The sequence below is a fragment of the Miscanthus floridulus genome, chromosome 12 (assembly GCF_019320115.1).
Source record: "Miscanthus floridulus cultivar M001 chromosome 12, ASM1932011v1, whole genome shotgun sequence".
Taxonomy (NCBI): domain Eukaryota; kingdom Viridiplantae; phylum Streptophyta; class Magnoliopsida; order Poales; family Poaceae; genus Miscanthus; species Miscanthus floridulus.
The window spans coordinates 28,497,678-28,524,904 of record NC_089591.1 but is presented as its reverse complement, the minus strand read 5'-3'; the positions used below and the strand labels follow the sequence as shown (position 1 = coordinate 28,524,904).

At 51.5% G+C, this 27,227-nt stretch overlaps 1 protein-coding gene and 1 pseudogene across 3 annotated transcripts in view; both read left to right on the top strand.

The window, feature by feature from the left end:
* LOC136496513 (phospholipid-transporting ATPase 2-like) overlaps positions 1–26,556 on the top strand; it is a 51,391-nt gene extending 24,835 nt beyond the window's left edge. For 2 of the 3 annotated variants that reach the window (XM_066492212.1, XM_066492211.1), the window contains exons 14-25: positions 21,860–22,014; positions 22,124–22,204; positions 22,311–22,431; positions 23,036–23,139; positions 23,471–23,602; positions 23,921–24,074; positions 24,362–24,479; positions 24,602–24,775; positions 24,891–24,942; positions 25,561–25,688; positions 25,825–25,975; positions 26,088–26,556. In XM_066492212.1, coding sequence (XP_066348309.1) covers positions 21,860–22,014; positions 22,124–22,204; positions 22,311–22,431; positions 23,036–23,139; positions 23,471–23,602; positions 23,921–24,074; positions 24,362–24,479; positions 24,602–24,775; positions 24,891–24,942; positions 25,561–25,688; positions 25,825–25,975; positions 26,088–26,330 — 1,613 coding nt within the window. In that variant the 3' untranslated portion in view covers positions 26,331–26,556. Of the gene's footprint in view, positions 1–21,859; positions 22,015–22,123; positions 22,205–22,310; positions 22,432–23,035; positions 23,140–23,470; positions 23,603–23,920; positions 24,075–24,361; positions 24,480–24,601; positions 24,776–24,890; positions 24,943–25,560; positions 25,689–25,824; positions 25,976–26,087 lie in introns of those variants that run through there. The other variant, XR_010769068.1, reaches the window with a different exon arrangement.
* Positions 15,552–16,374, top strand: LOC136496514 (uncharacterized; annotated as a pseudogene).
* Positions 26,557–27,227: the final 671 nt, after the last annotated feature.

Genomic DNA, 27,227 nt, shown 5'->3' with positions numbered 1-27,227 from the left:
GAAGCCCATCCCCTTTAGCGTGGAATCCAGCTTGGCATTCCACGCCCTCGGTGCCTGCCGCAAGCCATAGAGGGCCTTGCGCAGGCGGAGCACCTTGCCCTCCTTGCCGGGGATCGCAAATCCCGGCGGCTGGTGCACGTAGACCTCCTCCTTCAAGTCGCCGTTAATGAACGCCGACTTGACGTCCATGTGATGAACACGCCAGCCCTCCTGGGCAGCTAGCGCAAGGAGGAGTCGCACGGACTCCATCCGTGCCACAGGAGCAAAGGCGTCGTCGAAGTCGACCCCCTCCTGCTGCACGAAACCTCGTGCCACCAAGCGAGCCTTGTGCTTGACGATGGCGCCGGCTTCATCCCTCTTCAACTTGTACACCCACTTAAGGGTGATCGCGCGGTGACCACGAGGAAGGTCAGCAAGCTCCCAGGTGCGGTTCTTCTCAACCGCATCCATCTCCAACTGCATCGCGGTGCGCCATGCCGCGTGTCTCTCGGCCTATGCAAACGACCGAGGCTCGCCGTCGTCACAAGCAAGGTGCAACTGCGCCTCCAGGTCGTGAGGCACCGGTCCCGGCACCGGCTGGTCGCCGAGAAGGTTCTCCACCGTACGGTACCGCAACGGCTCGCCGTCGTGGTACGCGTCGACGCGCTCCACGTTGTGAGAGAGCGGAGTAGCGAGCTCAACCGGGCCGTGCTCGACACGAGCTGGTGGTGGAGTAGACGTGCCCGGAGTGGTGCCTGTCGGTGCTGGAGTGCGTGGCGTTGCCGGCTGTGGTGGAGCCGGCGAAGAGCTCATCGCAGCCGAGGTCCTGGTTGGAGAGCGTGGTGCTGTCGGAGTAGCAGGTGCCGGGGTCGGTGGAGGCTCGGAGACTGGGGTAGACGCGCTCGCCGAAGAAGAACTGCCTACTCCCCCAGCTCCCTCGAAGTGGACGTACTCGACAGTGAAGTCGTCGTACGTCGGAGCCGAGCCGTCGTCCACTGCCTTGTCCCACGCCCATCCTCGCCCTTCGTCGAACACAACGTCGCGCGCCGTGCGCACACGCTGTGTCTTCAGGTCGAGGATGCGGTAGGCCTTCGAGCCCTCCGCGTAGCCGATGAACACTCCCGGAGTGCTCCTGTCGTCGAGCTTGCTGATGTGGCCAAGCTCCTTGGCGAATGCGAGGCAGCCGATGTGACAGAACCGTCCAATTTATACAAGATCAAGTACGGTTGTCCCCGCTAACACGTTGACACACCCATACTTTCACTCATATAAACCCGGTAGTCCGCCGAGTGTCCCGAAAGACCTCGGTAAATCAACATCACAACCAAGATCGCGTGATTAAGCAAATACACATCACATACATCGGGTTGCAGCGGAAATAATATTACAAAGGGGTTAACAAATAATAGTACAAGTTTGGGTTTCAAAATCGCTTAGTGAAAACAACATAGCTTTCAAATGATTACATTAATATAAGTTCCAAATATATTGCTAGCATAGTGACATCATCCGACAAAAGCATATAGATGAGAAGTAAGTATAGAATCACCGAGTCCACCGGTGGTTAGCCACCATCATCAACAGGTCGAGAACATCACCTGCAACAAGGTGGGATAAACCCTGAGTACTCGAATGTACTCAGCCAGACTTACCCGTCTTAAACCAAAATAAAGCGACACCAAGGATTATGCAAGGCTTTCTTTAGTGGGCTAGCTGACTTATTTGCGAAAAGCATAAGCTAACATGAAGAAACCATTTTAAATACTTTGCATCATCTTTATTATGACCTATCCATCTAGGTAAGCACCTGTACTATAGCAATCACTTGATTAACCAATAACATCCAGTTACCAATTTAGATTTAGCATATCCCATGCCATCCAGATAACCATCATTGTTCTATAATAATTACTACGATGAAGTAACTCGAGTCAAGTGCTCACTATCCAGGAGTGATGGCGATTCGAATCGATTCCTAACCAGCTGGTGATTTATTCCTTACACAAACCTCACTCACCCGCTAAAGTGAGATATTGATCACCGAGTCAACTTTCCAGGAATCTCGAGTTTGCCAGGAACCACATGTACCCGGGGGCCGACCGACTGCACTTTGGTCTTATCATCTCGCCCCGTGTCCTACCACACCTGCTCCAGCACAGTGCGTTGCGGGCAATCTACTCGGCCCGAAAAATCTCCCAGCTTCGCGGTCGGAAGGTACTTTATCCGGCCAGCTAAATGTAAGGCATGCGTTCAACATGACTCGAGGCCCAACAACGGTCGGTCCTTAATCGACACAGACGGAAACTAACAGCACCCCAGAACCCTGTCTGGTTGCCTCCAACTTTTTCCGTCCGGTCTCCAATTCTCCATCACACATGGTTAATTCTAGGATATCATTCTTTCCATAGCTAAATTCTTCCAGTAACCACCTATCAATGTAGGTGACCGGATATCACCGATCGCTACCGGTCTAAGCAAGGCTAAGCAGTTATTCGATCCTGACCTAACAGGGTAAAAAGGTAATAAGGTAGGCAATGATAGTAATAAATGCATCAACGGTTTCAATCAACTCCTACAACTTAATGCAACAATATATAACTCATATATAGAAAGAATTGCTTTTATAAATTAGGAGACTTATAATGCTCCGGGGCTTGCCTGGGATCCGACACAAGTCAGTTCAGTTAGCTTGCACCATCCTGGTGACATCTCAGATCCTAGCACTCGCTTAGTCCTTCCATCTTCGGGACAGATCCATCAAACACCGTCTTCGGGTTTGGCTCCAACATCACGTCATTCACGTGGTTCATCTAGCGTACCTAAATGAGATGCAAGATGCATGTGTATGAATGGTAACACAAGATGCATCACATAAGCATTCAAGACAACACAAGATTATGTAAGACATAGACACCAATAGCTATTTAACTATCATCACACAACTAACTATAGAGAGCAAGCACATCAAGCATGACACAAGTTTAATAAGGTCACAAGTATCATAACTTGATCATCAACAAAGCCACACTTAGCAATATACAAGCAAACAACTATAATTGGAATCTGTCAATTTCTGGACATGCAAACAGCAGCTATAAGATTTAGCTATAACTGGAGTTACACAAATCCAAATGACTTGCAAGAAGACATTCTGGAAAGCTTATGAAATTTTCTACAATTCATCTTTAATCATCTTAGCATGATTCTCAAGTTAACTAAGTCAAATATATCTATTTACAGAAACTGGTCCACAATTGACAGAAAACAGCCATTTCTGAAACCCAACTTTAAACAGCTGTAACTCTTAAACTACTTGGCCAAATGACACCAAATTTTAATAGAAGTTAGATACTTGAATTATCTACAACTTTTGTATAAACAAGTTTCACAACAAAGCACATTATCATGAAGAACTTTGCTAAGTTCTCAGATCTGTCCATAAACCACACCGGCAAGAAAATAATTATTAACTTATGTTGCAAATTCATAATTGGGCTAAACCAACTTTACCAACATTTCACATATGACTAAAGAACACCAGAAAACCTAGTGTCCATGACCAAATAAATTCTTTTAATGCATTTCTTAATTTATTTTAGATAACAAGGTGACTTAATGAACATATACCAAAAGCATATAATAAATTCTACAAAAATTACAGTGGCTCACATATTCTCTCAATAGTCTACTGTACAAATTTCACTCCATTTGGATATGTATAGCAACCTCTATGAAAAAGACAAGTTGCTAAAGCAAGAATTCATGTGAGAGCAAGATAAACCAATAACTCACTCATACTTCATCCAATACTCATGAAATTTTTACCACACATCAACTATCACATGAGTAGCATGCCACAAAAATTTCACTTCATTTGGAGCCCTAGATCTACAGTTATGAAAAATAACAATTTCAACTAGCATTATAACCTTACTGCACAAATCTATTTTTACCGCAAAATATTTAAACTAAAACATGCCATATTATAGATCCACTGCATAGACAATTTCACAAGGATTCCAAAAAGTCCTCATTTGCTATTTTACGAATTTCCTATGAATTACTATGAATTTTCAAAGATTCAGCAAATTACTACAAATAGGTCCTTATCGGCACTATTCATCTGAGTCACTGACTTCGCAGTTAGAACCCTGACTTTCGTCGAATTTTTGTAGGAGGTCCCTAACGGGATTTTGAACAGGGAGGTCGTCGGAGGCTCGCGGTGCCGGCCAGAGGAGGATGTTCGGCGGCGTGTCAGTAGTTAGCCTAGTGTTCTTGTTTTTCATGTTACCTGCTATAAGATATTTACTATTCTCTGTAATGTGTTTCCTTGGCAACCAAGTTGATCATGGTGCCTTGGCAACCAAGTAGGAATCATAGCATCTGCTTTATGCAGTTAGAATATGCTAAGAAGTAGGTACACCACTTGCCTATATATGCAGTGGTTAGCATCTTTGTATCCCTAAGTCATTTTTGCAATACAATCCAAGCGGCCTGTTGGCCAAGCTGCCCTCTGGCAGCCAACAATTGGTATCTAGAGCCGGTTGAGAGATAGGGAAGAGCATGGCCACCTCCGCAGAGAGAGCAGCAGCAGCAGCCGCCGCCGCCGAGCACCGGGCGCAGCGTCTGGCCGCGGCAGAGGCCGCAGCCGCGCAGGCGCAGCAGGCCGCGGAGGCCGCAGCAGCAGCAGCTCGGAACGCAGCCGCCACGGCCGCGGCTCTGCGTCGAGAGTTGGTGGAGGAGGATCCGCCGCGTGATCGCCGCCCGTTTCCGCGGGAGTCCGGAGCGCGAGCGCAGGCAGACGCGGTCGCCCGATCGGGATCAGGATCGCCGCCGCGGACGGGCCAGGGGCCGCTCGCCGGTGATCCAGACCGTGTACAAGGACTCTGGCGCAAGTTCCACCTGGCCGATGCTCAACAAGACAAATTACCATGAGTGGGCCTCGATCATGAAGCTGAAGCTCCAGGCGCGGCAACTCTGGGATGCGATCGAGTACCAGGACCTGCCATACCATGAGGACAGGCGCACGGTGGAGGCGATCATCGCCGCCGTGCCACAGGAGATGCAGATGCCGCTGTCCGAGAAGGGATCGGCCAAGGAGGCCTGGGACTCCATCGCCGCCGCGCGAATCGGAGTCGATCGAGTGCGCCGCGCCACGCTCCAGCGACTCCGCAGCGACTGGGAGAAGCTCGCCTTTCGTCCAGGAGAGCAGATCGAGGACTTCACCCTTCGCTTGATGGCCCTGAAGCAGCAGCTTCTTCTCCACGGCGACAACGACATCGATGAAGAGCGCGCGGTGGAGAGACTCCTGCGCGCCGTGCCGCCAAAGTACGCTCAGCTCCGGATCGCCATCGAGACGCTTCTGGACTTCCAGGACCTCACCATCGAGGAGGTGTCTGGACGCTTGAAGACGGTGGACGACATGGAGGCGTTGGACGCGGAACCGGCCGCCATCGGTGGACTGCTGCTGACAAGGGAGCAGTGGCGTGCCAAGGAGAAGGAGGAGGCTGCCGTTTCCGCGTCGGGCAAGGAACCACGACGTCGTCCACGCGGCGGCAAGAAGCAGCGCGGGAAGGGAAATCGCGGTGGCGACGATCGCGGGGTAAACGACGACACCTGCCTCAACTGTGGTGATCGCGGCCACTGGGCGCGCGACTGCCGCCAGCCGCGCCGTGGTGGTGGTGACCGCGGTGGTGGCGGTGGCAACCAACGCGGAGGAGGCTACCGTGTTGGAGGTGATCGAGGAGGAAGGCGCGGTGGAGGGCGTGGCGGAGCTGCTCACGTCGCAGAAGCAGAGGACGATGATGGTGCTCTGTTTTTCGCCCACGGCTTCCTCAAGCTTGACGAGAAGGACGAAGCCGTCTGCTCCAAGGCCACGGTCTCCCTCGACATCAACGAGCCGCGCGCGCGAGTCTTCCTCAACACCAGCGCCAACGAGGAGGCGCTCGACGGATGGTACCTCGACAGCGGGGCCACGCATCACATGACCGGCCGCCGGGAGCTCTTCGCCGAGCTCGACACCACGGCGCGCGGCACGGTGCGGTTCGGCGACTCGTCTCGAGTGGAAATCAAGGGGACCGGCTCCATCGTCTTCCAGGCCAAAAACGGAGATCAGCGCGTCCTCCACGGCGTCTTCTACATCCCAGCGCTCCGGAACTCGATCATGAGTTTGGGGCAGCTCGACGAAGGAGGCTCCAGGGTGGAGATTGATCATGGAGTGCTCCGCATCTGGGACCGGCGTAGTCGTCTTCTCGCCAAGGTACATCGCGGGCCCAGTCGGTTGTACGTCCTGCACTTGGAGGCCGCGCGGCCGGTATGTCTTGCCGCCACGAAAGAGGACGAGTCATGGAGGTGGCATGAGCGCTACGGGCATCTCAGCTTCGAGGCACTGCACCAGCTCGGCAAGAAGGAGATGGTGAGGGGGATGCCGGTGATCAAGCATGCGGAGCAAGTCTGCGACACCTGCGTCACTACCAAGCTCCGCCGCAAGCCATTTCCGCAGCAGGCGCAGTACCGCGCGCAGGCGCCCTTGGACCTCGTCCACGGCGACCTATGTGGGCCGGTGACGCCGGCGACGCCAGGAGGGCGCCGCTACTTCTTGCTGATGGTGGACGACGCCACCCGCTTCATGTGGGCGGTGCTTCTGCCGACCAAGGATGCTGCTGCGGATGCCGTGAAGCGGGTGAAGGCCGAAGCAGAGAAGGAGACCGGCCGTGAGCTCAAGGTACTGCGGACCGACAATGGAGGAGAGTTCACCGTCGGCGAGCTAGCGCAGTACTTCGCCGCCGAAGGAGTCAAGCGGCACTACTCTGCACCACACTCACCGCAGCAAAACGGTGTTGTGGAACGGCGCAATCAGACGGTCGTGGCGACCGCGCGCGCGCTTCTGAAGCAGAGGTCCATGCCGGCCAAATTCTGGGGGGAGGCGGTAATGACGGCGGTGCATCTGCTCAACCGCGCGCCAACAAGAAGCTTGCAAGGCAAGACCCCCCATGAAGCCTGGCATGGACGAGCGCCGGCGGTGAGCTACCTGCGTACATTCGGCTGCGTCGCCTACACAAGGGAGCTCGGACACCTGCGCAAGCTCGACGACCGCGGCAAGGCTGGGGTCTTCATCGGCTACGCCGAGGGCGCCAAGGCCTATCGGGTCCTCGATCCGGTGACGGGACGCGTGAAGGTGAGCCGCGACGTGGTGTTTGATGAAGGGCGCGGCTGGGATTGGTCCAATTCGGCCGCCGGGACGTCTGCTTCCGCCTCCAGTGACTTCGACATCGAGTTCTGGGGAGTCGACACAGACGGAGCCCCGCCGCACACGCCGTCACCAGCTCCAGGGGAGCATGATCCACAAGCTTCCTCTACTTCACCAGCTTCCTCTGCTTCACCAGCAGCAGAAACAGAGCAGGCGGACCCAGTTGAGTTCGCGTCACCGCTCGAGGACGACGACGATCGCCTTGATGCCTCCTACGGTGGCGAGCAGCTGCGGTACCGTACCATGCCCAACATCATCGGGGACGCACCCACACCGCTGCCGGCTTCACGTCTCTTCGCCGAGCTTCATCTCACGCACGCCGGCGAGCCAGCCAACTTCACGGAGGCTGAAGGCGATCCTGCCTGGCAGGCCGCCATGGAGCAGGAGATCAAGGCAGTTGAGCAGAACTGCACTTGGGAACTTGTGGAGCTTCCTCCCGGTCATCGGCCCATCACTCTGAAGTGGGTCTACAAGCTCAAGAAGGACGAGCGGGGCGCGGTGACCAAGTACAAGGCGCGTTTGGTGGCGCGGGGCTTCGTCCAGCAGGAAGGGATCGACTTCGACGACGCGTTTGCTCCCGTGGCGCGCATGGAATCCGTCCGAGTTCTCCTCGCGCTGGCAGCCCAAGAAGGATGGCGCGTCCACCACATGGACGTCAAATCTGCTTTCCTCAACGGCGACCTCAAGGAGGAGGTGTATGTGAAGCAGCCGTCTGGCTTCACCGTCGCCGGGAAGGAGAAGATGGTGTACCGTCTGCGCAAGGCTCTGTATGGCCTGCGGCAGGCTCCTCGAGCTTGGAACGCCAAGCTGGATGCCACCCTCAAGGAGATGGGTTTCCAGCAAAGCGACCATGAAGCTGCGATGTACAGGCGAGGAACAGGGGAGGAGCTGCTGCTGATCGGTGTCTATGTTGATGATTTGATCATCACCGGTGCCAGCACTCAAGCCATAGAAGGTTTCAAGGCTCAGATGAAGAAGGTCTTCGACATGAGCGACCTCGGCCTTCTGTCTTTCTACCTGGGAGTCGAAGTACATCAAGATTCAGCTGGGATCACTCTGAGGCAGACCCATTATGCCAAGAGGATCCTTGAGCTAGGAGGCATGGATGCCTGCAACCCTGCCCATACACCAATGGAGGAACGGCTGAGGTTGAGCAGGCAGAGCACGGCTGAAGAAGTTGATCCTACCCAATACAGAAGATTGGTGGGCAGCCTGCGATACTTGGTCCACACAAGACCTGACTTAGCCTTCTCAGTTGGCTTTGTCAGTCGGTTCATGGAAAGACCAACAGCAGAGCACCAAGCTGCCATCAAGCGCATCCTGAGATATGTGGCTGGTACTCTGGAATTCGGACTTCACTACACTAAAGCTCCAGGGAGAGCAAGGTTTGTTGGATACTGCGACAGTGACTTGGCTGGGGACATTGACACCAGCAAAAGCACTAGTGGCACTCTGTTCTTCCTGGGAAGCAATCTTGTATGCTGGCAGTCTGTGAAGCAGAAGGTGGTAGCTCTATCTAGTTGTGAAGCTGAGTACATTGCCACTACCACAGCTGCAAAACAAGCTATTTGGCTATCCAGGTTGCTAGCAGACCTCCTTGGAAGGAATGTGGAAGTGGTTGAACTGAAGGTTGACAGTAAGTCTGCACTTGCTCTAGCCAAGAATCCAGTCTTTCATGAGCGCAGTAAACACATCAGAATCAAGTACCATTTCATTAGAAACTGCTTGGAAGATGGAAGTATCAAGGCTGATCACATATCCACCACTAATCAGCTGGCTGACATTCTAACCAAGTCTCTTGGAAGATCAAAATTTGAAGAGATGAGGGGAAGAATTGGGCTCAAGCATATCACTTCCAAGGACCACAAGGCTAAAGGGGAGAATTGTCAGTAGTTAGCCTAGTGTTCTTGTTTTTCATGTTACCTGCTATAAGATATTTACTATTCTCTGTAATGTGTTTCCTTGGCAACCAAGTTGATCATGGTGCCTTGGCAACCAAGTAGGAATCATAGCATCTGCTTTATGCAGTTAGAATATGCTAAGAAGTAGGTACACCACTTGCCTATATATGCAGTGGTTAGCATCTTTGTATCCCTAAGTCATTTTTGCAATACAATCCAAGCGGCCTGTTGGCCAAGCTGCCCTCTGGCAGCCAACACGGCGATGGAGTGGCGGAGGAGCATCAGTGGGTTGTCTCGCACTCGTAGGTGGCCGCGACATGGACGGAGGCGGCCTGTGGCCTGCTGGCCGCGTGAGCAGGCGGAACGCCGACGACTGCTCGGCGGCGACGGCGCCACGACGGTCGAGGTGACTGGAAAAGGGGCGCAGGAGGGGCGGCGCACGACGGAGAAGGTGATGCCGCGCTTGGTTCGGACGGAGGAGGGATGGAGTGGAGGCAGTAGCAGCGGCAGCGAGCTCGGCGGCGGCATTCATGGCGGGCGCGCTCTGGCGCGCGCGTGCAGCGCAGAGGGCGAGGGAGGAGGAGAGCAGGGCGAGCAGAGAGGCGAGTGAGGGCGCTCTGGTGCTCCCCATTTACGCAGGCAGGGGCAGGCGGCTTCGGCGGGGCGCCCACGACGCGTGGAGCAGCGGCGGCGAGCATGACATCCGCGTGTCCCCTATGGGGCCCGCCATCGAACACCTGGCGCGCGTGATGGAGCCCGAGTTCAGACGCGTTTTTCAGCATATTCGGCTTGGATTCGGACCTGGGCGCCTGTAGCAAAGTTGTTGTCCACAAGCTGCTCTCCAACTTTTATTAAGGGTGCATAGACATTAAACTCTCGGATTAGTAGCTAATCAAGCCTCAAGTTGACATTGTCAGTGACTTAACAAGGGTTAAGTGTCGCTCTGCTTGAAGTCGAACTACTTGGTCTAAACATGGTCAAACTGATCCCAACCTTTTGCATGATCTTCTCCAATGAATTAGTTCCAACTTCTATTTTGGGGTCAAGTCAAGTTGCTTAACGAAAACACGAGAACGCGACATGCCAACGTCGACGACGATGAATTCCAGACTTAGAAAAATTCTAAGTCTGAAAACAGCCGCTGATTCAATCTTCGAGCCTCTGTTTGACTTATTTCCAAGTTGATCTAGCTCTTGGTCCAAAGACAAAGTTTGTTCTACATGATATGGACTACAACTTTCATTTAAGGTCCAACCTCAAAACTGGTATAGAACCTACTGTTCTACTTTGACCAAAGTAGGATCACGATGAAGCTTAAATTATCCTTTTTGATCCATTGCAGCATTTTCTTGGCATTTGCCCAACATGAACCTTTCATGACTTTTGTTGTAGAGTTCATCTAGAGTCATTTTGGCAAGGTTGCAAGGTTTGGTTGACATCTCATGTTCTCATTCACTTAATAGTGTAATTCAAGCACTTAGCAAAGTCATTCCAATAAGGATATAACTTATCATTTCATGTGACTTTTTGATTCCAAACTTCACGAAACTTTTCCATGGATCAATATAGATGGGTATTGATGTGAGACACATGAAGATATTCCAATAACACCACCCAAGCATATATCTTGAAAAGGGGTCTATAGGCGAGCAAAAGGTGCAATATCCAAGTTTAGGTTGGGGCTCGTTTCTATAGGTTTGACCTTGACATCTTCATCATCACTTAATATACCATGTTTTAGCTCAAACCCATTGCTTAACTGGTGGCAAACACCTGGGGTGTTACAGCCGAAGACCCGCAAGTGGGAGACCGCCGGCTTGCGCCCATGCCAAGCCTCGTACGGCGTCCTGCCGTCGAGCGCCTTGGTAGGCGAGCGGTTGAGGATGTAGACGGCCGTCACCACCGCCTCTCCCCAGAAGACAGCCGACATCCCCCTCTGCTTGAGAAGGGCCCGAGCCATCCCCACAACCGTCTGGTTGCGCCGCTCGACGACGCCGTTCTGCTGCGGGCTGTACGGCGCGGAGTAGTGGCGCTGAATGCCCTCGTTAGCGCAGTACGACGCGAATTCAGCCGCCGTGAATTCGCCGCCGTTGTCGGTGTGCAGCACGCGCAGCTTGCGGCCGCACTCCGCCTCCGCAGCAGCCTGCACGCGTCTGATGGCGTCCGCAGCTTCTCCCTTGCCGCCGAGGACCATCACCCACATGTAGCAGGAGAGGTCGTCGACGAGCAGCAGGAAGTAGCGTCGTCCTCCCGGTGTGGTCGGTGTCACCGGGCCACACAAGTCCCCGTGCACAAGCTCGAGCCTCTCCTTGGCTCGAAAGCTCGCCCGCTGGGGAAAAGGGAGTCGCCTCTGCTTCGTCAACACGCAGACGTCGCAGAGCTGCTCCACATGGTCGAGGCACGGCAGGCCTCGCACCATCTCCGTGGCACTGAGCCGCTTCAGGGCCTCAAAGTGAAGGTGCCCGAAACGCTTGTGCCATTGCCACGCCTCGTCGTCCCGACGAGCAGCGAGACAGAGGGGTTGTGCCACCTGCACGTTAAGGACGTAGAGTCGATTTGCGCTTCTGGATACCTTGGCAAGAAGGCGACGACGACGATCCCAAATCCTCATGACTCCGTCCTCAACCAGCACGCGCGAACCGTTCTCATCCAGCTGTCCCAAGCTGATGATGGAGTTCCTCAACGCGGGGATGTAGTAGACTCCGGTGAGCAGCCTGTGCTCACCAGACACGGCGGTGAAGATGATGGAGCCGACGCCCTTGATCTCCACGCCGGAGGCATCCCCAAACTTGACGGAGCCTCGGACGCTAGAGTCAAGCTCGGTGAAGAACTCCCGTCGACCGGTCATGTGATGGGTGGCGCCGGTGTCGAGGCACCACCCGTCAGTCTTGTCGTTGCCGGAGCTGTCGCCGAGGAGGGCGTGTGCTTTTGGCTCGTCAAGGTGGAGGAGAGCCGCTGCGGCCGATGCCGCTGGAGGTAGCTCGATGCTGGCATGTGCCATGAACAGAGCCGGCTCCTCCTCCTCCGCCTGTGCGACGTGGGCCTGGCCGCGTCGTGGTTGTCGACAATCCTTGGCCCAATGGCCAAGCTAGCCGCAATTGCGGCAGGCGTCGTCTCGTGCCGGCTTGTGCCTGCCGGCGGCGCCGCCCTGGGCGCCTCCGCGGGCATCACCCTCGGCACGTCCTCGCGCCCCGGCCTGGGTGTCTCTGCGCGCCTTGCGTGGCTTGCCACGCTTGCGGCCGCCTGTCGCGGAAGAAGGCTCCCCCTTCCTCCGGTCACCTTGGCTGGCAAGCCATTACTCCCTAGTGAGAAGGAGCTTCCCGCCAGTGGTGATGGGCCCCGAGAGGGACTGTGGCTCATCGCTGTCGACGACCTTGAGGCGACCTATCGCCTCCTCGATCGACATCGTGGAGAGATCCAGCAGAGACTCGATCGAGCGAGCCATCTGCTTGTACTTCTCGGGGACGCAGCGGAAGAGCTTTTCGACAGCTCTCTCCTCGCCGTAAGTGTCGTCGCCGAATTGCACCATCTTCTGCAACAGAGTGTTGAGACGGAGAGCAAAGTCATCAACGTCCTCACCTGGCTTGAAGGCCAGGTTCTCCCACTCCTTGCGAAGTGCCTGCAGTGTGGACTTGCGGGCGCGGTCGCTGCCGATGCGTGCCGCAGCGATGGCGTCCCAAGCCTCCTTGGCAGTCCGCTTGCTGGTAAGCGAGAACTGCATCTCGGGCGGGACTGCAGCGATGAGAGCATCCAGCGTCCGTCGATCTAGGTCGTAGTCGACATCGCCGTACCGGACTGCCTCCCACATGTGCCGCACCTGGAGCTTTACCCTCATCACCGCAGCCCACTCGACGTAGTTGGTCTTGGTGAGGGTAGGCCACCCACCGCCGGGACCGACGTCTCTGACAACAGCCTGGAGCCCGTGGTAACCACGGTACCGATCCGGGGAGAGAGAGCCACGCTGCCTGTGAAGGCCGCGCTCTCCATCGACCCGTCGGTACCGATCCGGGGAGAGAGAGCCATGCTGCCTGTGAAGGCCGCGCTCTCCATCGACCCGTCCGCCACCGTTGCCGTGCGCGCCTCCTCCAGGAGCGCCGTCGCCGTGCGCGCCTCCTCCAGGAGCGCCAACGGCGCGTCCGCGCCTGTCTGGGCTGCCGCCGCGCTCATGGGCGTGCGCGGCTGCCCCAGGAGCGCCACCGGCGCGTCCGCGCCTGTCTGGGCTACCGCCACGCTCGTGGACGTGCGCGGCTGCCCACTGCGCCGCCCGCGCTCGCGCTGCCTCCCTCCCTAGCAGCTCGAGGTCCGCGTCGGCGGTGTCGTCAGCGGAAATGGAGCTGCCGATGCTGCCGCGCAGAGCCTCGACCTCCGCTGTCGCCGCACGCGCTGCATTCGCCGCCGCCGCTGCCTCCGCCTCCGCTCTGGCTGCTGCCAGCTCCGCCGCTGCCAGCCTCGACGCCCTTGCCGCCGCCGCAGCGGTCTCTGCCGCCGCTCGCTCGCGTTCCTCTGCCGCGGCAAGTTCGGCCTCCTGCCGACTCCGCGTGCTCGAGGCGACCGAGCGCTGAGACTGCCCTGCGGACATGACGCGCTACCGGGGGGCTGCTGCGTGGGGAGAGGGCTGCTTCAGACGAGCTAGGAGAGGAGTGAACAGGAGCGGCCGGAGGAGCTGCTGCTGCCAACAGCTGGGGCTGTTGTGGGGCTGGGAGAGAAGATGAGCAAGAGATGCTTAGGCTATAGGATAATACGGCTCTGATACCAGTTGTTAGTCGCTGAATTTTCACTCTTGGTAGTAGGAGAATTCTTACTCTCATCGAGAGAGGATGACACTAGGAGTTGGGGCAATTTTCTTGTCTATTTCTCACACAAGCTCACACAAATGCCATACCAACCTGAGGGGTTGGGGTTACATATTTATAGGCTGCTAGCCAGCCAAGCATATGCTAAGATGCTAGTCTAAGATGCTAATATGCTGTCCTAGCTAAGATGCTGTCCTCTAGTCTAAGATGCTGTCCTAAAAACAGAAAAAACAGCCACAAGGACCATGACCATGTGAGCATCATAGCCCCACAAAGACCAGCCACACATGAGACTTATCCATCAGGTTTTCTCTGTGTTCTAAGATTAGTTTGCATATTATAATGTTCTTAGATATCTGTTGCTGATTCTATTCATCTTGAGGTAGCCACAATTATAGACACTTATTCAAGATCTATCTTTCATGACATCATCAAATTTGCCTTGATAGTGCATTTTTTTTAACCTTTAGTTGTTAATATATTTTTTCTAAAAAGGTTGGTCAAAGTTAAGGAAGTTTGACTTAGGACATAGCTAAAGTGAACTTTTGGACATGTTGATGAACTAGAGAAACTAAATTACGATGGCTTCGTCTCCCACCCCTTCCCCTCCCGACGTCTCGTCTCCCCCAAACCCCATGACGGCGGTCACTCAGAGCCCGGCGGCCACCTCCGCCGTGACGGCCACCTTCTTCCTCCACTCGCGTGATTCCCTCTTGTCTCATGCAGCGCCCTTCTTCCTCCGCTCGCGTGGTCGGTCTAAGCAAGAACGCTGGAGCGATGACAATCTTGACAGCCTCGGGTCCTCTGGCTCTGATGGCTGCCCTTCCTACCACGTCGTAATCTCGTCTTTGGCTCCAGCATCGTCTGCTGCTTTGGCGGCGCACGTTTCAGCGAGTGGTTCGGCTTCTGGAGGAGACGACGTGGTAGCTGCCGACGTTGGGGCCAGGCCCGCCCCAACGTCGTCCTGCTGTCCCGCGTGGTCGTCCGGATTCGTGGGGGGTTCAGCGCCATAGCCGGCGTGCGACTTGTCCTCCCCGACGTCCAGTCCCTTCCAACCTGGTCGGGAAGTGTTTCAACTGCTTCTCCACCACGCACTCCGCAGCCCAGTGCCGCCAAAGAACTCGGTGCTCCGCTGCAGGTCCCTGGGGCATCGATCTTACGTGTGCCCTGGTGTGGCCTCATCAACGAAGCGTGTTACTGTTTGGTGGCAGGTTCCAACAGCCAGGCGCCAGCTGTCGCTACCCTCCCGCAACGGTCTTCTCCGGCGGCATGGCGTGTGGCGTGGCTGACGTGGCTGTGGTGGGGCATGACACTGCCCCTCCGCCAAGGCGAGTCTCCGTGTGGCAGCGCATCTCTCCGATCTCGGTGCCGGCCGATGCCAACCCCCCGCAACCGTCCCTCCCGGCGGGCATGCCGCGTGGCGTGGCTGGCACTGCCGCGGCGCCTCAAGGGAGCTCTGCGGGCATGGCCAATGACATGGCAGCGCATGATTCCGGAGGTGTTTTGGATGCCTAGGTGGGGCGACGCCAGCATCGTCGGCCGCACTTCCACCGGCGTGCAAACCAGGGGCATTTCGGATCACCCCCGGCTACAGAAGCCTTGAATGAAGCCTCCTCAGAAGCGGCTCCTATGAATTCCCCAGCGCCTGAGCAGCTTCCGTGCATCATCAACTGGACTGACCGCATCGCTAGGGTTGAGGAAGACCTTACACACGCGGTGATTGTGACGGTCATTGGTGATGAGCCCTTCGCCGAGGTGAGTGTGGTTGCGGTGGCGATCGCTGCCCGGTTGGATGTCGCGGCAAATTCTTTGGTGCTTCGTCGTGCCTCTGCTTCAAGCTACCTATTAGTCCTTCCCAACCTTGACTTGGTGGATTCTCTGGTTGGACTCCGACAGCCGCTCCGTGCCTCCAACTTCAGCCTGTTGTGCAAGAAGTGGAGCAGGCTGGTGGGTGCATCTGGGAAGGTTCTGCCATGGCTGATCGACGTTGAGCTCCACGACATTCCTGCCCATGTGTGGGAGACCTCCACTGCGGAACAATTGCTGAGCCCTCATGCCTCGATTCAGCGTGTGCTCCCAGACACTCTGAACCTGACGGACTTGTCTGTTTTTCGCTGCTCGGCATGGTGCTCGGATCCCTCTCTGATTCCACGTTCCAGGAAGTTGTGGGTCACTGAGCCGCTGGTCGCTGTTGTGGAGGAGCCGTCGGTATAGCGCGTGCTGGCTTATGATGTTGTCATTCGATTCTCAGTCCTGCTTCGCCCTGATGGTTCTGCGGCAGGTCCGCCCCCACCGCCGGAGGACGGCGATGACCAGGGTGCTTCGGCGCGGCGACGACGACATTTACGCTCTCCTTCGCCACCAGTGACCCTCTGACCCAAGTCTTGCTACGGATGGCGCGTCCGGCGTGTCCGGTGCAGGGCGTGGGCCTGACCGGCTGCGGGGGGCCTAGCTGCGGCCTTTCCGGAGCCGGTTGTCGATTCCCAGGCGGCCATTGATGTCCCACGAGAGCTCCCAAGCGTCGGGCTCCTCAGCATTAAGTCTCCTACAAGGTCGTTCCTGTCATCGAGGGCGAGGGGGCGGCCGCTGTTTGTGTCTCGAAGATGCTGGTTGGTGGAAGCCCATCCGTTGCCGCTGCCTTCTCTTCGGACGAGGCAGACCCTTCTGTAATCTCGCCCACCCTGGTGCGCTTTGAAGTCGAGAAGGAATTTACTCTCCCCTGGGCCGGTGGCGGAACGAGTTCGGAAGACAACCTTGTTGTGGATTTGGGCTTGAAGTCTTGGCCCTGTCCCTCGCATACTCCTGGAGATGAGGACGGGATGGGCTGTGTTGGCGCGACGGCGTTACCGGCCTCACCACGATCCCCTCTCCTCTTTCCCACTGACGAGGCAACGGAGGAGCCGGCCTCACCGCAATCTCCTTCGTCCCCAATACTGGAGTTCAACCTTCTGGTCACCCCGCCGCTGCAGTCCAAGATCCCAGCGAGCCGCTCCAAGTCTACTCCAGGCGCCGCCCCCTGCCACTGCTCGCGTGGACCAGCTCAATCCGTGACGGCCTCGCCGGCGGAGGAAATGGCTGCAGCTCCAATGGCTCCAACCCCTGTCCTTCCCCTTGCCGCGGATGTGGTAGCTGCTTTCACGGCTCCGTCCTCGGCTATTTTGGTGGAGGAGCCTGCTACCTCCCTGGCCGGGGTGGGGGGGGGGGGGGGGGGGGGGGGGGGAGGGGATTTGGATCCTGAGTCTGGGCGCCCGTCTCTAGCGCTGGACGTGGTAGCCCCTTCGGCAATCCCGCTAACGACTGAGAGCTCCACTCCCCTTCCTGATGCCCGGGCTGCCTTCATCAACAAGCTTGCTCGGCGCGCAGCAGGCCTCCTCCCCGCCCCGGCCATCAACAAGCACCGAGGCAAGACCGTACCGCCGGGTGACACCCCACGGCGTAGCCGTCGTCTAGCTGGTGTGAAGGCAGAATTTGGTCTTAATGACGTGGGGAGAAGGACGAAGAAGAAGGCAATGAGGACTCTAGAACTCATTGAAGAGCATGAAGGTATTAATCAACAGGCCCTGGATGATTATGCAAAGCTGTTTGGGCAGCCTCTCCCAGGCTCTGTCTGCACTTTTCAATTGGTCCCTCCCTGAAGATTTTGGTGAGGGAGAGGGTGGTGGTGAGATGTTGGCTTAAGCCATCAGGTGTCAGTGTGTCTTTTATTTGGTCGTTTTGACAATTTGTGCTTAATGGATCCTTCCAAAATTCTGAATTGGAATGTAAGGGGCTTAAATTCTTCTTCCAGACAAGACTCCTTGCGCTCGCTTGTGGACTCTTCGCGGTCGGATATCGTTTGTGTTCAGGAACATGTCTCGAAGGGTTGTTCTTTCAGCTCTAGGGTCTGATTTCTCAGAGTTTGCTGCTGTCCCCTCTGCTGGAGCTAGTGGAGGCATTCTGATTGCCTGGAAACGTCATATCGGTGTTTCAGGAGTTTAGAGGATTGACAATCACAGTGTAACAATTCAGTTTGCCGCTGATGACGGGCAAGCGTGGTGGCTAACCTGTGTTTATGGGCCACAAGGTAACGAGGAAAAAATCCAATTTCTGCAGGAACTAAGTGATATTCGAGCAGCATGTCCGGGGCCATGGAAGATTGCTGGCGATTTCAATTTAATCTATAAGAATGAGGATAAGAACAATGCTAATCTCAACAGGGCCATGATGGGTCGCTTCAGAAGGTTTATCAATGATCTTGCTCTCAAGGAGATTCCATTGCATGGCCGCAAATTTACATGGTCAAACCAGCAGGTTTCCCCTACTCTGGTGAAGTTGGATAGAGTTCTCTGCACTGTGGACTGGGAGGACAAATTTCCTAATTGCCTGCTACAGAGTTTATCTTCGGATGATTCAGACCACTGCCCTCTTTTACTTGGCCTACGGGATAATAATCCGGGTCATAGCAGATTTCACTTTCTTTTTGGCTCAAACTTGATGGTTTTCAGGAAGCCATCTCCTTGGCCTGGGCCTCTATTCCTAGTTGGTTATTGCCCCTTCATAACCTTGGACAAGAAATTTAAGGCTGCCACCAGAGGACTACAGAGCTGGAGCGACAAAGTGGTCGGTCAGGTGAACTTCCAGATCGCTTTGGCTAGGGAAATTCTCCACCAGTTTGAGATTGCCCAAGACAGCCGTCAGTTATCCCCGGGGGAATTATGGCTTAAAAACAACCTGACAAAGCACAGCTTAGCTCTAGCATCCCTCCAGCGAACAATTGCTCGGTTGCGTTCAAGGATCAGTTGGCTCCGTGACGGTGATGCAAATACGAAGCTCTTCCACCTTCGTGCTCGTCACCGGAAAAGGAAGAATTTTATTGGAAAAATTGTTGTGGGTGATCAGATTTGCACTAGCCATGAGGATAAGGCAGCAGCTATTGATGACTTCTATGAAAATCTGTTGGGTAAGTGTACTGGCAGGGAGTACAATATCAATTTAACTGAGTTGGGAATCAATACACATGACCTAGCTGATCTCGAGCTCCCTTTTAGTGAAGAAGAAGTGTGGAATACAATTAAAAATTTACCCTCAGATAAAGCTCCCGGGCCAGACGGCTTCATGGAACGTTTTTATAAGGCTTGCTGGCCCATCATAAAGGATGAAATTATGGCGGCAGTTTCAGCAGTTTGGAACAGAAAGTTTGTGAATTTTGGCGTTCTCAACTCGGCATATATCACTCTTCTCCCTAAAAAAGGATGGTGCTGATCAGCCTAAAGATTTCCGACCCATAAGTCTGGTACATAGCTTCGCCAAGTTAATCACAAAAATGCTAGCAAACCGTCTCGCTGTTCGGCTACAGCAAATGGTCTCTCCTATTCAGAGCGCCTTCATAAAAGGGCGATTCATACAGGATAATTTCATGATGGTTCAGCAGACGGCAAGGTTTCTTCATCAACAAAAGCAACCTCGGATTCTTCTCAAGTTAGATATATCAAAGGCCTTTGATTCCGTGTCTTGGCCTTTTCTTCTGGAGGTATTGCAGCAGCTTGGTTTTGGGCGATTATGGAGAGATATCATCAGTGGACTTGCTCTCCTCGTCATCAACCCAAGTTCTTGTAAATGGGGTGCCCGGTGATCATATCCGCCACCAGCGAGGATTATGGCAAGGTGATCCCCTTTCCCCCATGCTCTTCATCTTGGTAATGGATGTGTTGGGGCACATGATTACTAAAGCCGCCAATGAAGGCCTGTTGCTGCCCCTGTCAACAAGAGCCTTGCAGCACCGTATTTCTATTTATGCTGATGATGTGGCTCTCTTTCTCTGCCCGGAGGCCTGGGGATATCTCTACAATTATGGATATCCTTAATCTTTTCGGAGAGGCTTCTGGGCTCAAGACAAATCTGCAGAAAAGTAATGTGCTGCCAATCAGATGTGGTGAGTTGGAGCTTGCTGCTATACAGAACTTGCTGCCCTGCCCACTCTCTGATTTCCCATGCAAATACTTGGGTGTTCCCCTCTCTCTTAGAAAACTAACTAAAGAACAAGTGCAGCCCATTATCGACCGCATTGCAGATCAATTTCCAGGCTGGAAGGCAGACCTAATGACAAGGGCTAGAAGAAGAGTACAAGTACAATCAGTTCTCACTGGAATGATCATTTACTTGGCTATGGCCTTTGATTTTCCTCCATGGGCTATCAAAGCAGTGGACAAAATTCGGCGTAGTTTTCTTTGGAGGGGTCGTAAAGATGCAAAATGTGGACATTGTCTTGTGGCTTGGGTCAAAGTTTGTCGCCCACCGGAGCTTGGAGGCCTGGGAATTTCAGATCTCAAAACTCTTGGCTGGTCCCTCCTCATGAGATGGGTTTGGCTGCAGAAAACAGAGCCTCATCGTCCTTGGGCTGCTCTCCCATTCCATGTGCCTGAGCAAGTGAGAGCCTTCTTCTCAGTGGCAGTAATTTCTGGAATTGGAGATGGTGCAAATACCCTTTTCTGGACAGATCGGTGGATCCATGGGCAATGCATTGCAGACCTTGCGCCTCGACTTGTCGTGGCTATTCCTAAAAGGTGGGTTAAGCGGCGCACTGTCCGGGACGCCCTCACTAACCGGGCATGGATTTCGGACATACAAGGAGCTCTCACAGTTGGTGTGATTGTTGACAACCTTTATTTATGGGATATATTGCTGAATTTTCAGCTGCAACCAGAAGTTGAGGATAAACACCTATGGAGGCTCTCTTCTAATGGACAATACTCAGCTAAATCGGCATATGAAGGTTTCTTCTTAGGTTCTACTCTTTTTGGCCTGTGGGAAAGGATATGGAAATCATGGACGCCGCCCAAATGCCTGCTTCTTTGTGTGGCTGGTCGCGCACAACAAGTGTTGGACGGCTGATCGTCTAGCACGCCGTGGGCTACCTCATCCGGAGTTCTGCCCCCTTTGTGACCAAGAAGAGGAAACTATCGACAACCTCCTTGTCCATTGTGTGTTCGCAAGAGTCTTTTGGTTCAATCTATTCAGACAAGTCGGTCTTCAGGCCTTGTCCCCTCAGCCTACAGACTTATCCTTCCATGCTTGGTGGGAGAAAGCTAGCAGCACTGCTGGTGGGTTGATGAGGCAAGGAATTAATTCTCTCGTTATGCTCGGAGCTTGGGCTTTATGGAACCATTGCAATGGGTGTCTTTGATGGAGCAGCCCCAAACCTCGCTGGCGCGCTGATCTTAGCCGGCGAGGAGCGCCGTTTGTGGTCTATGGCAGGGGCTCGAGGGCTATCATTCCTAACTGCCCTCCTCCCTGGTAGTTAGTTAGAGTGTTTAGCTCAGTTTTTTGGTCACCTTGTGTGTTTTCCCGGGCGCGAATGTAACTTCTTCAACTCGTGGGGCGTGAGTGCGTGCGTGTGTTTGGTGTTTGTGGGGTTGTTTGGGCTCTTGCCCTTTTCTCTTCTTAATATAATGATGCGCAGCTCTCCTGCGTTTTCGAGAAAAAAAAGTGAACTTTTGGAACAGAGGGACTAATGGTCACAGCATCACGCAAAATGGTCGAAGATAATGTCGGCTCAATAAACATCCTCTAGTTGAGTCATGTCTCAATACGTACCAATACCTTTTTTTTACTTTTAATCCTACTTTTTCTCTTGGTGGGCTTCATCTGTAACCTACCCAACTTGCATGGGATAAAAAAAGAGAGCTTATTTTGTTGTTTTAGATGCGTCCTGACATCATATGCTCTTGTACTCTAGGATCTAGGCACCTTCTGTTGGTTACTTCTATTTCAAACATAGGGGCTTTCTATTGCTCTTAGCACTATTGTTTTAGCCTCATTCTAGCACCACAGTATTTAAGAGATTACACCAAACAATTCAATGGCTAGCCATTTTCCTTTTTCTTTTACAAATATACCTATGATGTTTTGTGTTGCTTCAGTTTTATTTGAGAAAACAATTTATTCTAATTTGTGAACAGGACAACAAATACAGAAATATCTTGAAGCAGTAGAAATGTATTCTCAGTTGGGATTGCGAACCTTATGTTTGGGGTGGCATGACTTAAAAGAAAGTGAATATAAGGAATGGTCCAAAAACTTTCAAGAGGCTAGCTGCTCATTGGACAATAGAGAGGTACTTTTTCTGGTTTAATCATTTTCCTTTAACCTTATTAGTTCTGTCATTTATCTCACCAACTCTTACTCTACTGTTGGCTAATGTTACTGTACTTCATTATATACAGTTTAAAATTGCTGAAGTTTGTCACAGCTTAGAGCGAGACCTTCATATTCTTGGTTTTACTGCTATAGAGGATTGTCTTCAGGTATACCTTGATCATTAATTACTGTCTCTAAGACTAACAACCAGTGGAAACACCTATAGCAATTTTACACTTGCTACCTTGCCTCATAGATTCTTCTGGCTGGCAGGATGGTGTGCCTGAAACCATTAAATTGTTGAGGAATGCTGGAATTAATGTGTGGATGCTAACTGGCGATAAGCAAAATACAGCAATTCAGATTGGACTTCTCTGTAACCTCATAACCTCTGGTACTGTACTATTGCGAGACATTTGGTATCCTTTAAATTTAGCCAGTGGCCATTTGCAACTAACAATACGAGTTGCCTTTTGCAAATGTTTTCTCCACTGGTCTATTGCAATTTCTTGTCCTATCACAGCATCCCTTTGACATTACTCTGTTGTACCCAAATGCCGAGCTCTAAGTTACAAATAGATGATACTTTTTCAGAGTCTTCTGTTAAACTTGGTGATATATGAGTAAAAGAAATTTAAAAAGTTACCATCTTATTTGTACTCTGCATTCTAGCTTAGTGACATTATGCATGAAATAGATGGTGAGTAATTGTTTGGTTGTTCCAGGATGTCATCACATGGTGGTTCTGAAGAAACTCATGCAACAGCTGTGCATATTTCATTTTATTGTTTTTTATTGTGGGACCACACACAGACCTATTTTGTGATGTATAAGCACTAATGCATCTGATATCTTTCTAGTCATGAAGTTATGTTCTTCGCATGAGCTGTTTTGGTCTGCTACATGGTTATACTACTTGATGTTAACTATTTAGTAAAAAAAAAATTATATTTATCGACCTGTTAGTGAGATCATCACTTAATATCTCACTCCTTCAGAGCCCAATAGTCAATTGTTGTCTATCAGTGGGAAAACTGAGGAGGACATACTAAGAAGCCTGGAGAGGGCATTATTAATTATGAAGAATACATCCGAAACAAAGGTATATATATTGGATTCAAGTAATTAGAACTTCAACAAGTATTTATCATCCCTTTCTGCTTTTCAGAATGGATATTCAGCTTTAGCACGAGTCAGTCAGATACAGAAATGATGCTTTGCATCGAACATACTTCCCTTTCCTATTTGTAGGCTCTAGAGGATTTTTCCCTGTCCTTTATTCTGTTTGAACTATCTGAACCATATTTGTATCGTATTTTTTAGAATGTTCCTCTTGAGCAAACAAAGAAACTGAGACTATGTTCGATTCTAGATGATGGATTCTTTGTTTGTTAAGCTTGAGTTGAGTGCCTCCTCTTAATATGCTTATGCAGGACCTTGCATTTGTTTTGGATGGTTGGGCACTCGAAGTAATTCTAAAGCATTCCAAGGAGTCTTTTACTAGGTTGGCGATGCTGTCAAAAACAGCAATATGCTGTCGGATGACACCTTTGCAGAAAGCACAGGTTTACCTTTTGTTGTTTATCATCGTTTTTTAATGTACCATTTGACCTGTACATCAATCCTTAACAAGTGAATGGTCATCAATCTGCATAGATCATGGTTTTGTACCAAGATATTGGATGGCCTGTTACAGAGAAAATAATGTACGGGAGACCGCTAGGTTGAGTATTGTGCATGCAGCTTAATATATTCTGTTCAGAAGTACAGATAGTCTTGTCATGGACCTTTGTCTGTTTCTTTTGATCTATCTTGAAACATGACATATGGTATTGTTATATAGCTGTTGGTTGGATAAAATTATGTTGTTTGCATTTGTGCAGCTTGTTGCTATCCTAAAATCGGCTGGCTACCTAACTCTAGCAATTGGCGATGGTGGTAATGATGTTAGAATGATTCAAGAGGCTAACATTGGAGTAGGGATTAGTGGTAGGGAAGGACTGCAAGCTGCAAGAGCTGCTGATTATAGCATTGGGAGTAAGCACACTTCTAGTTGGCACAGATAAATTCTATTTACTTCCAAATATCTAGAAACCTGATTTAATGGTTTTGCTAGCTGGTACAGAAATAGCATATTAACCGGCTTCAAACAAGTGCAGACTTCTTTTTTGTCCATTCTCGATGCATTAGTGATTTCAATCTTGCTTATCCATCCAAAAAGGGTACCATTTGCAAGATGAAAATGGTTGCAATTATCCTTTTATTTTATTACCCTTTATGCACTTCACCTCCAAATTTCATTATGTATTATTCTCTTTTTGCAGAGTTCAAGTTTCTTAAGAGGTTGATACTAATTCATGGGCGCTATTCATACAATCGAACAGCATTTATTTCACAGTACTCCTTCTACAAGTCACTTCTTATATGCTTTATACAGATTCTGTGAGTCTATTCCTTCTAATGCTTGTGCCATTGGCTGCATTTTTCATTACAAGCTTATGCTACTGCTTGGCACTTTGGCATGGGTTTTGTGGGTACAACTGCTCACTTGAATCCCCTGTTAGGTTTGCCTTTTTGTCGGGGCTATCTGGGACTAGCTTATTCAACTCAATTAGCTTGATGGCTTATAACGTTTTCTATACAAGTCTACCCGTGATGACTATAATCTTTGACAAGGATATCTCTGAAACAACAGTTATGCAGTACCCCCAGATTTTACTGCATTCTCAAGCTGGGAGGTAATATAATTTTACCTTTAGTTGCCTTTGATATTTGTGGTAACTTCTTGTAAACATACCATAAAGCTTATGTGCATAAGTTTTGCTCATATGAGTAGTTCCGTCATCTTGCCAGGCTTTTAAATCCCACTACATTTTGTGGATGGTTTGGGTGCTCACTATATCACGTAAGATAATGCATTTCTCTGTTCCTTTGTTATTTTTTATCTGGAATTGGCACATCGCACATCTTAGTGAGGTGCAACTTTGGGATTATTGAAGGTGATCAGGGAGTTATTCCGTTCAAGTATCTTGTTCTGGTAGCAATTAGTGCAATATCTGATGCGCACATTACTTGTCTAATGATTGATTACCTTCTTACTTTACAACTTTTGTTCTCTGATAGACATGGGCATGCAGATTCACTTATGGGTAGATATATAGTATTATAAGTATATGCTGTGTACACAGTTGCTTCATCACTGCGTCTAGTGCAAATTATAATTCGATCTTTTAATCTTGCTGTATGTGAGATATGAATTTGAATGACCTCATTTGTGCCTTCCACTGCATAGGCCTGTAGATGCATTTTGATTTTTTTTTCTCTTTCATGAAACTGTTATGGTGCAAGCGGTAGAGTCTTACCGCCTGTGACCGGAAGGTCCCGGGTTCGAGTCGCGGTCTCCTCGCATTGCACATGCGAGGGTAAGGCTTGCCACTGACACCCTTCCCCAGACCCCGCACAGAGCGGGAGCTCTCTGCACTGGGTACGCCCTTTTCATGAAACTGTTATTGTTCAATTTCAGGCACTCGTCATTTTCTTCATTACAATATGTGCCTACTCAGATGAGAAAAGTGAGATGCAGGAACTCTCAATGGTAGCACTGTCCGGATGTATTTGGTTACAGGCTTTTGTTGTTACAATGGATACAAAGTAAGTTTTCATCAGGTTGCAACGGATACATCAGAAATAATTTATTCATTCATGTAGATGAAATGTTACTGTTCTATTTCCTTCAGCTTATTTGGTCCACATGTATCTAGGCTGACATTGTCTTCTGGGTCTTCAGCTCATTCACTTACCCGCAAATCCTTCTCATCTGGGGAAACTTTGTGGCCTTCTACATGATCAACTTAATACTCAGTGCCATCCCAAGTCTTCAACTGTACACTATCATGTTCCACCTGTGTAGCCAACCTTCATACTGGATCTCCATGGCTGTAAGTCCGACTATTGTCTAACCATACTTTATACCGTGACAACTACAGCTTTGGCCTGACCCTTATTCATTCCACTGTCCACCGAATGATGGAAACATCTTGTCCCTCCCAGCTGACGGTTGCAGTAGGAATGGGACCGGTGGTGGCTTTCAGATACTTCAAGAACCTGTATCAGCCAAGCGCCATTAACATACTTCAGCAGATCGAGCAGAGCAATGGATCTATCCAAACTTCTGGAAATCTGGAGTCGGCGAGAGCCAATCTCCTTAATCTACTGACTGGTTCACGTAAAAACAGGGATTCTTATTATCACCCTCTGCTTTCAGATTCAGCAGAGTCTGCTAGAACTGACTAGGCTTTCCGTACTAGCAAGACAGTCATACAGACGGCAAAACAGTGACCTGTAACAGAATTATGCTTATATACTCAAAATATTTCGTCAGGGTCAAAGCTAATAATTGGTTTTTTTCAAGTACTGACGTAACCTTGGTTCCCGTCAGATGTAATACGTTCATGTAGCAATATTGCCGTTGTTTCTCAAGTTCTCATGGAACGGAATCGATCAAGATTATTGCTTAGCATCTTGACAGTGTTAAGTTCCAAGCTGCGGATAATTCGACCATATTTCTCAGTCTGCCCTGTGGCACCGTCTGTCCTGTCGGCTGTTGCACGCACTCCTCCCCGCCTGTTTGAATTGCTGCTTGGGCGAGGCACAGCTCCGATTTTGACTCCTCCGCGCCTGTTTGAATTGCTGCTGCTTGGGGTACGCACAGCTCTCAGGCGTCCGATTTTGACTCTAGGAGCGCCTGTCACGATGCTGCTTGGGCCAGGCACAGCTCTCACACGTCCGATTTTGACTCTAGGAACGCCTAAGTACTCGAAATCTAACGTCTAGCTTTACCACACTGCCATCCAAACAGACCCGGGCAAATCTTCTATGCCAACGGCCCAACTTTCCGCTGCGGTCAGGGCCCCGGGTTGCGCAGCGCAGCGATGGATTTGCGTCTGGAAACAGAGGTGCCGGTCTACCACGACTCCCGCCTCGCTGCGCCGGCCGCCGAGCCAAGTAACTCCCGTCCTGACCCTAACGGCGAATTCACCCCGCGGAGCTCGCGGCGTCCTCTACATGGTACCGTCGCTATGGCTGTGCCTGTGCACATGTTTGTATAGACTCGATGGGTTCAATTGTATTTTCACTCAAACTAATGGTATCCCTGATGCTTGAACTAACGAGTCCATTTGTCGTAACTAA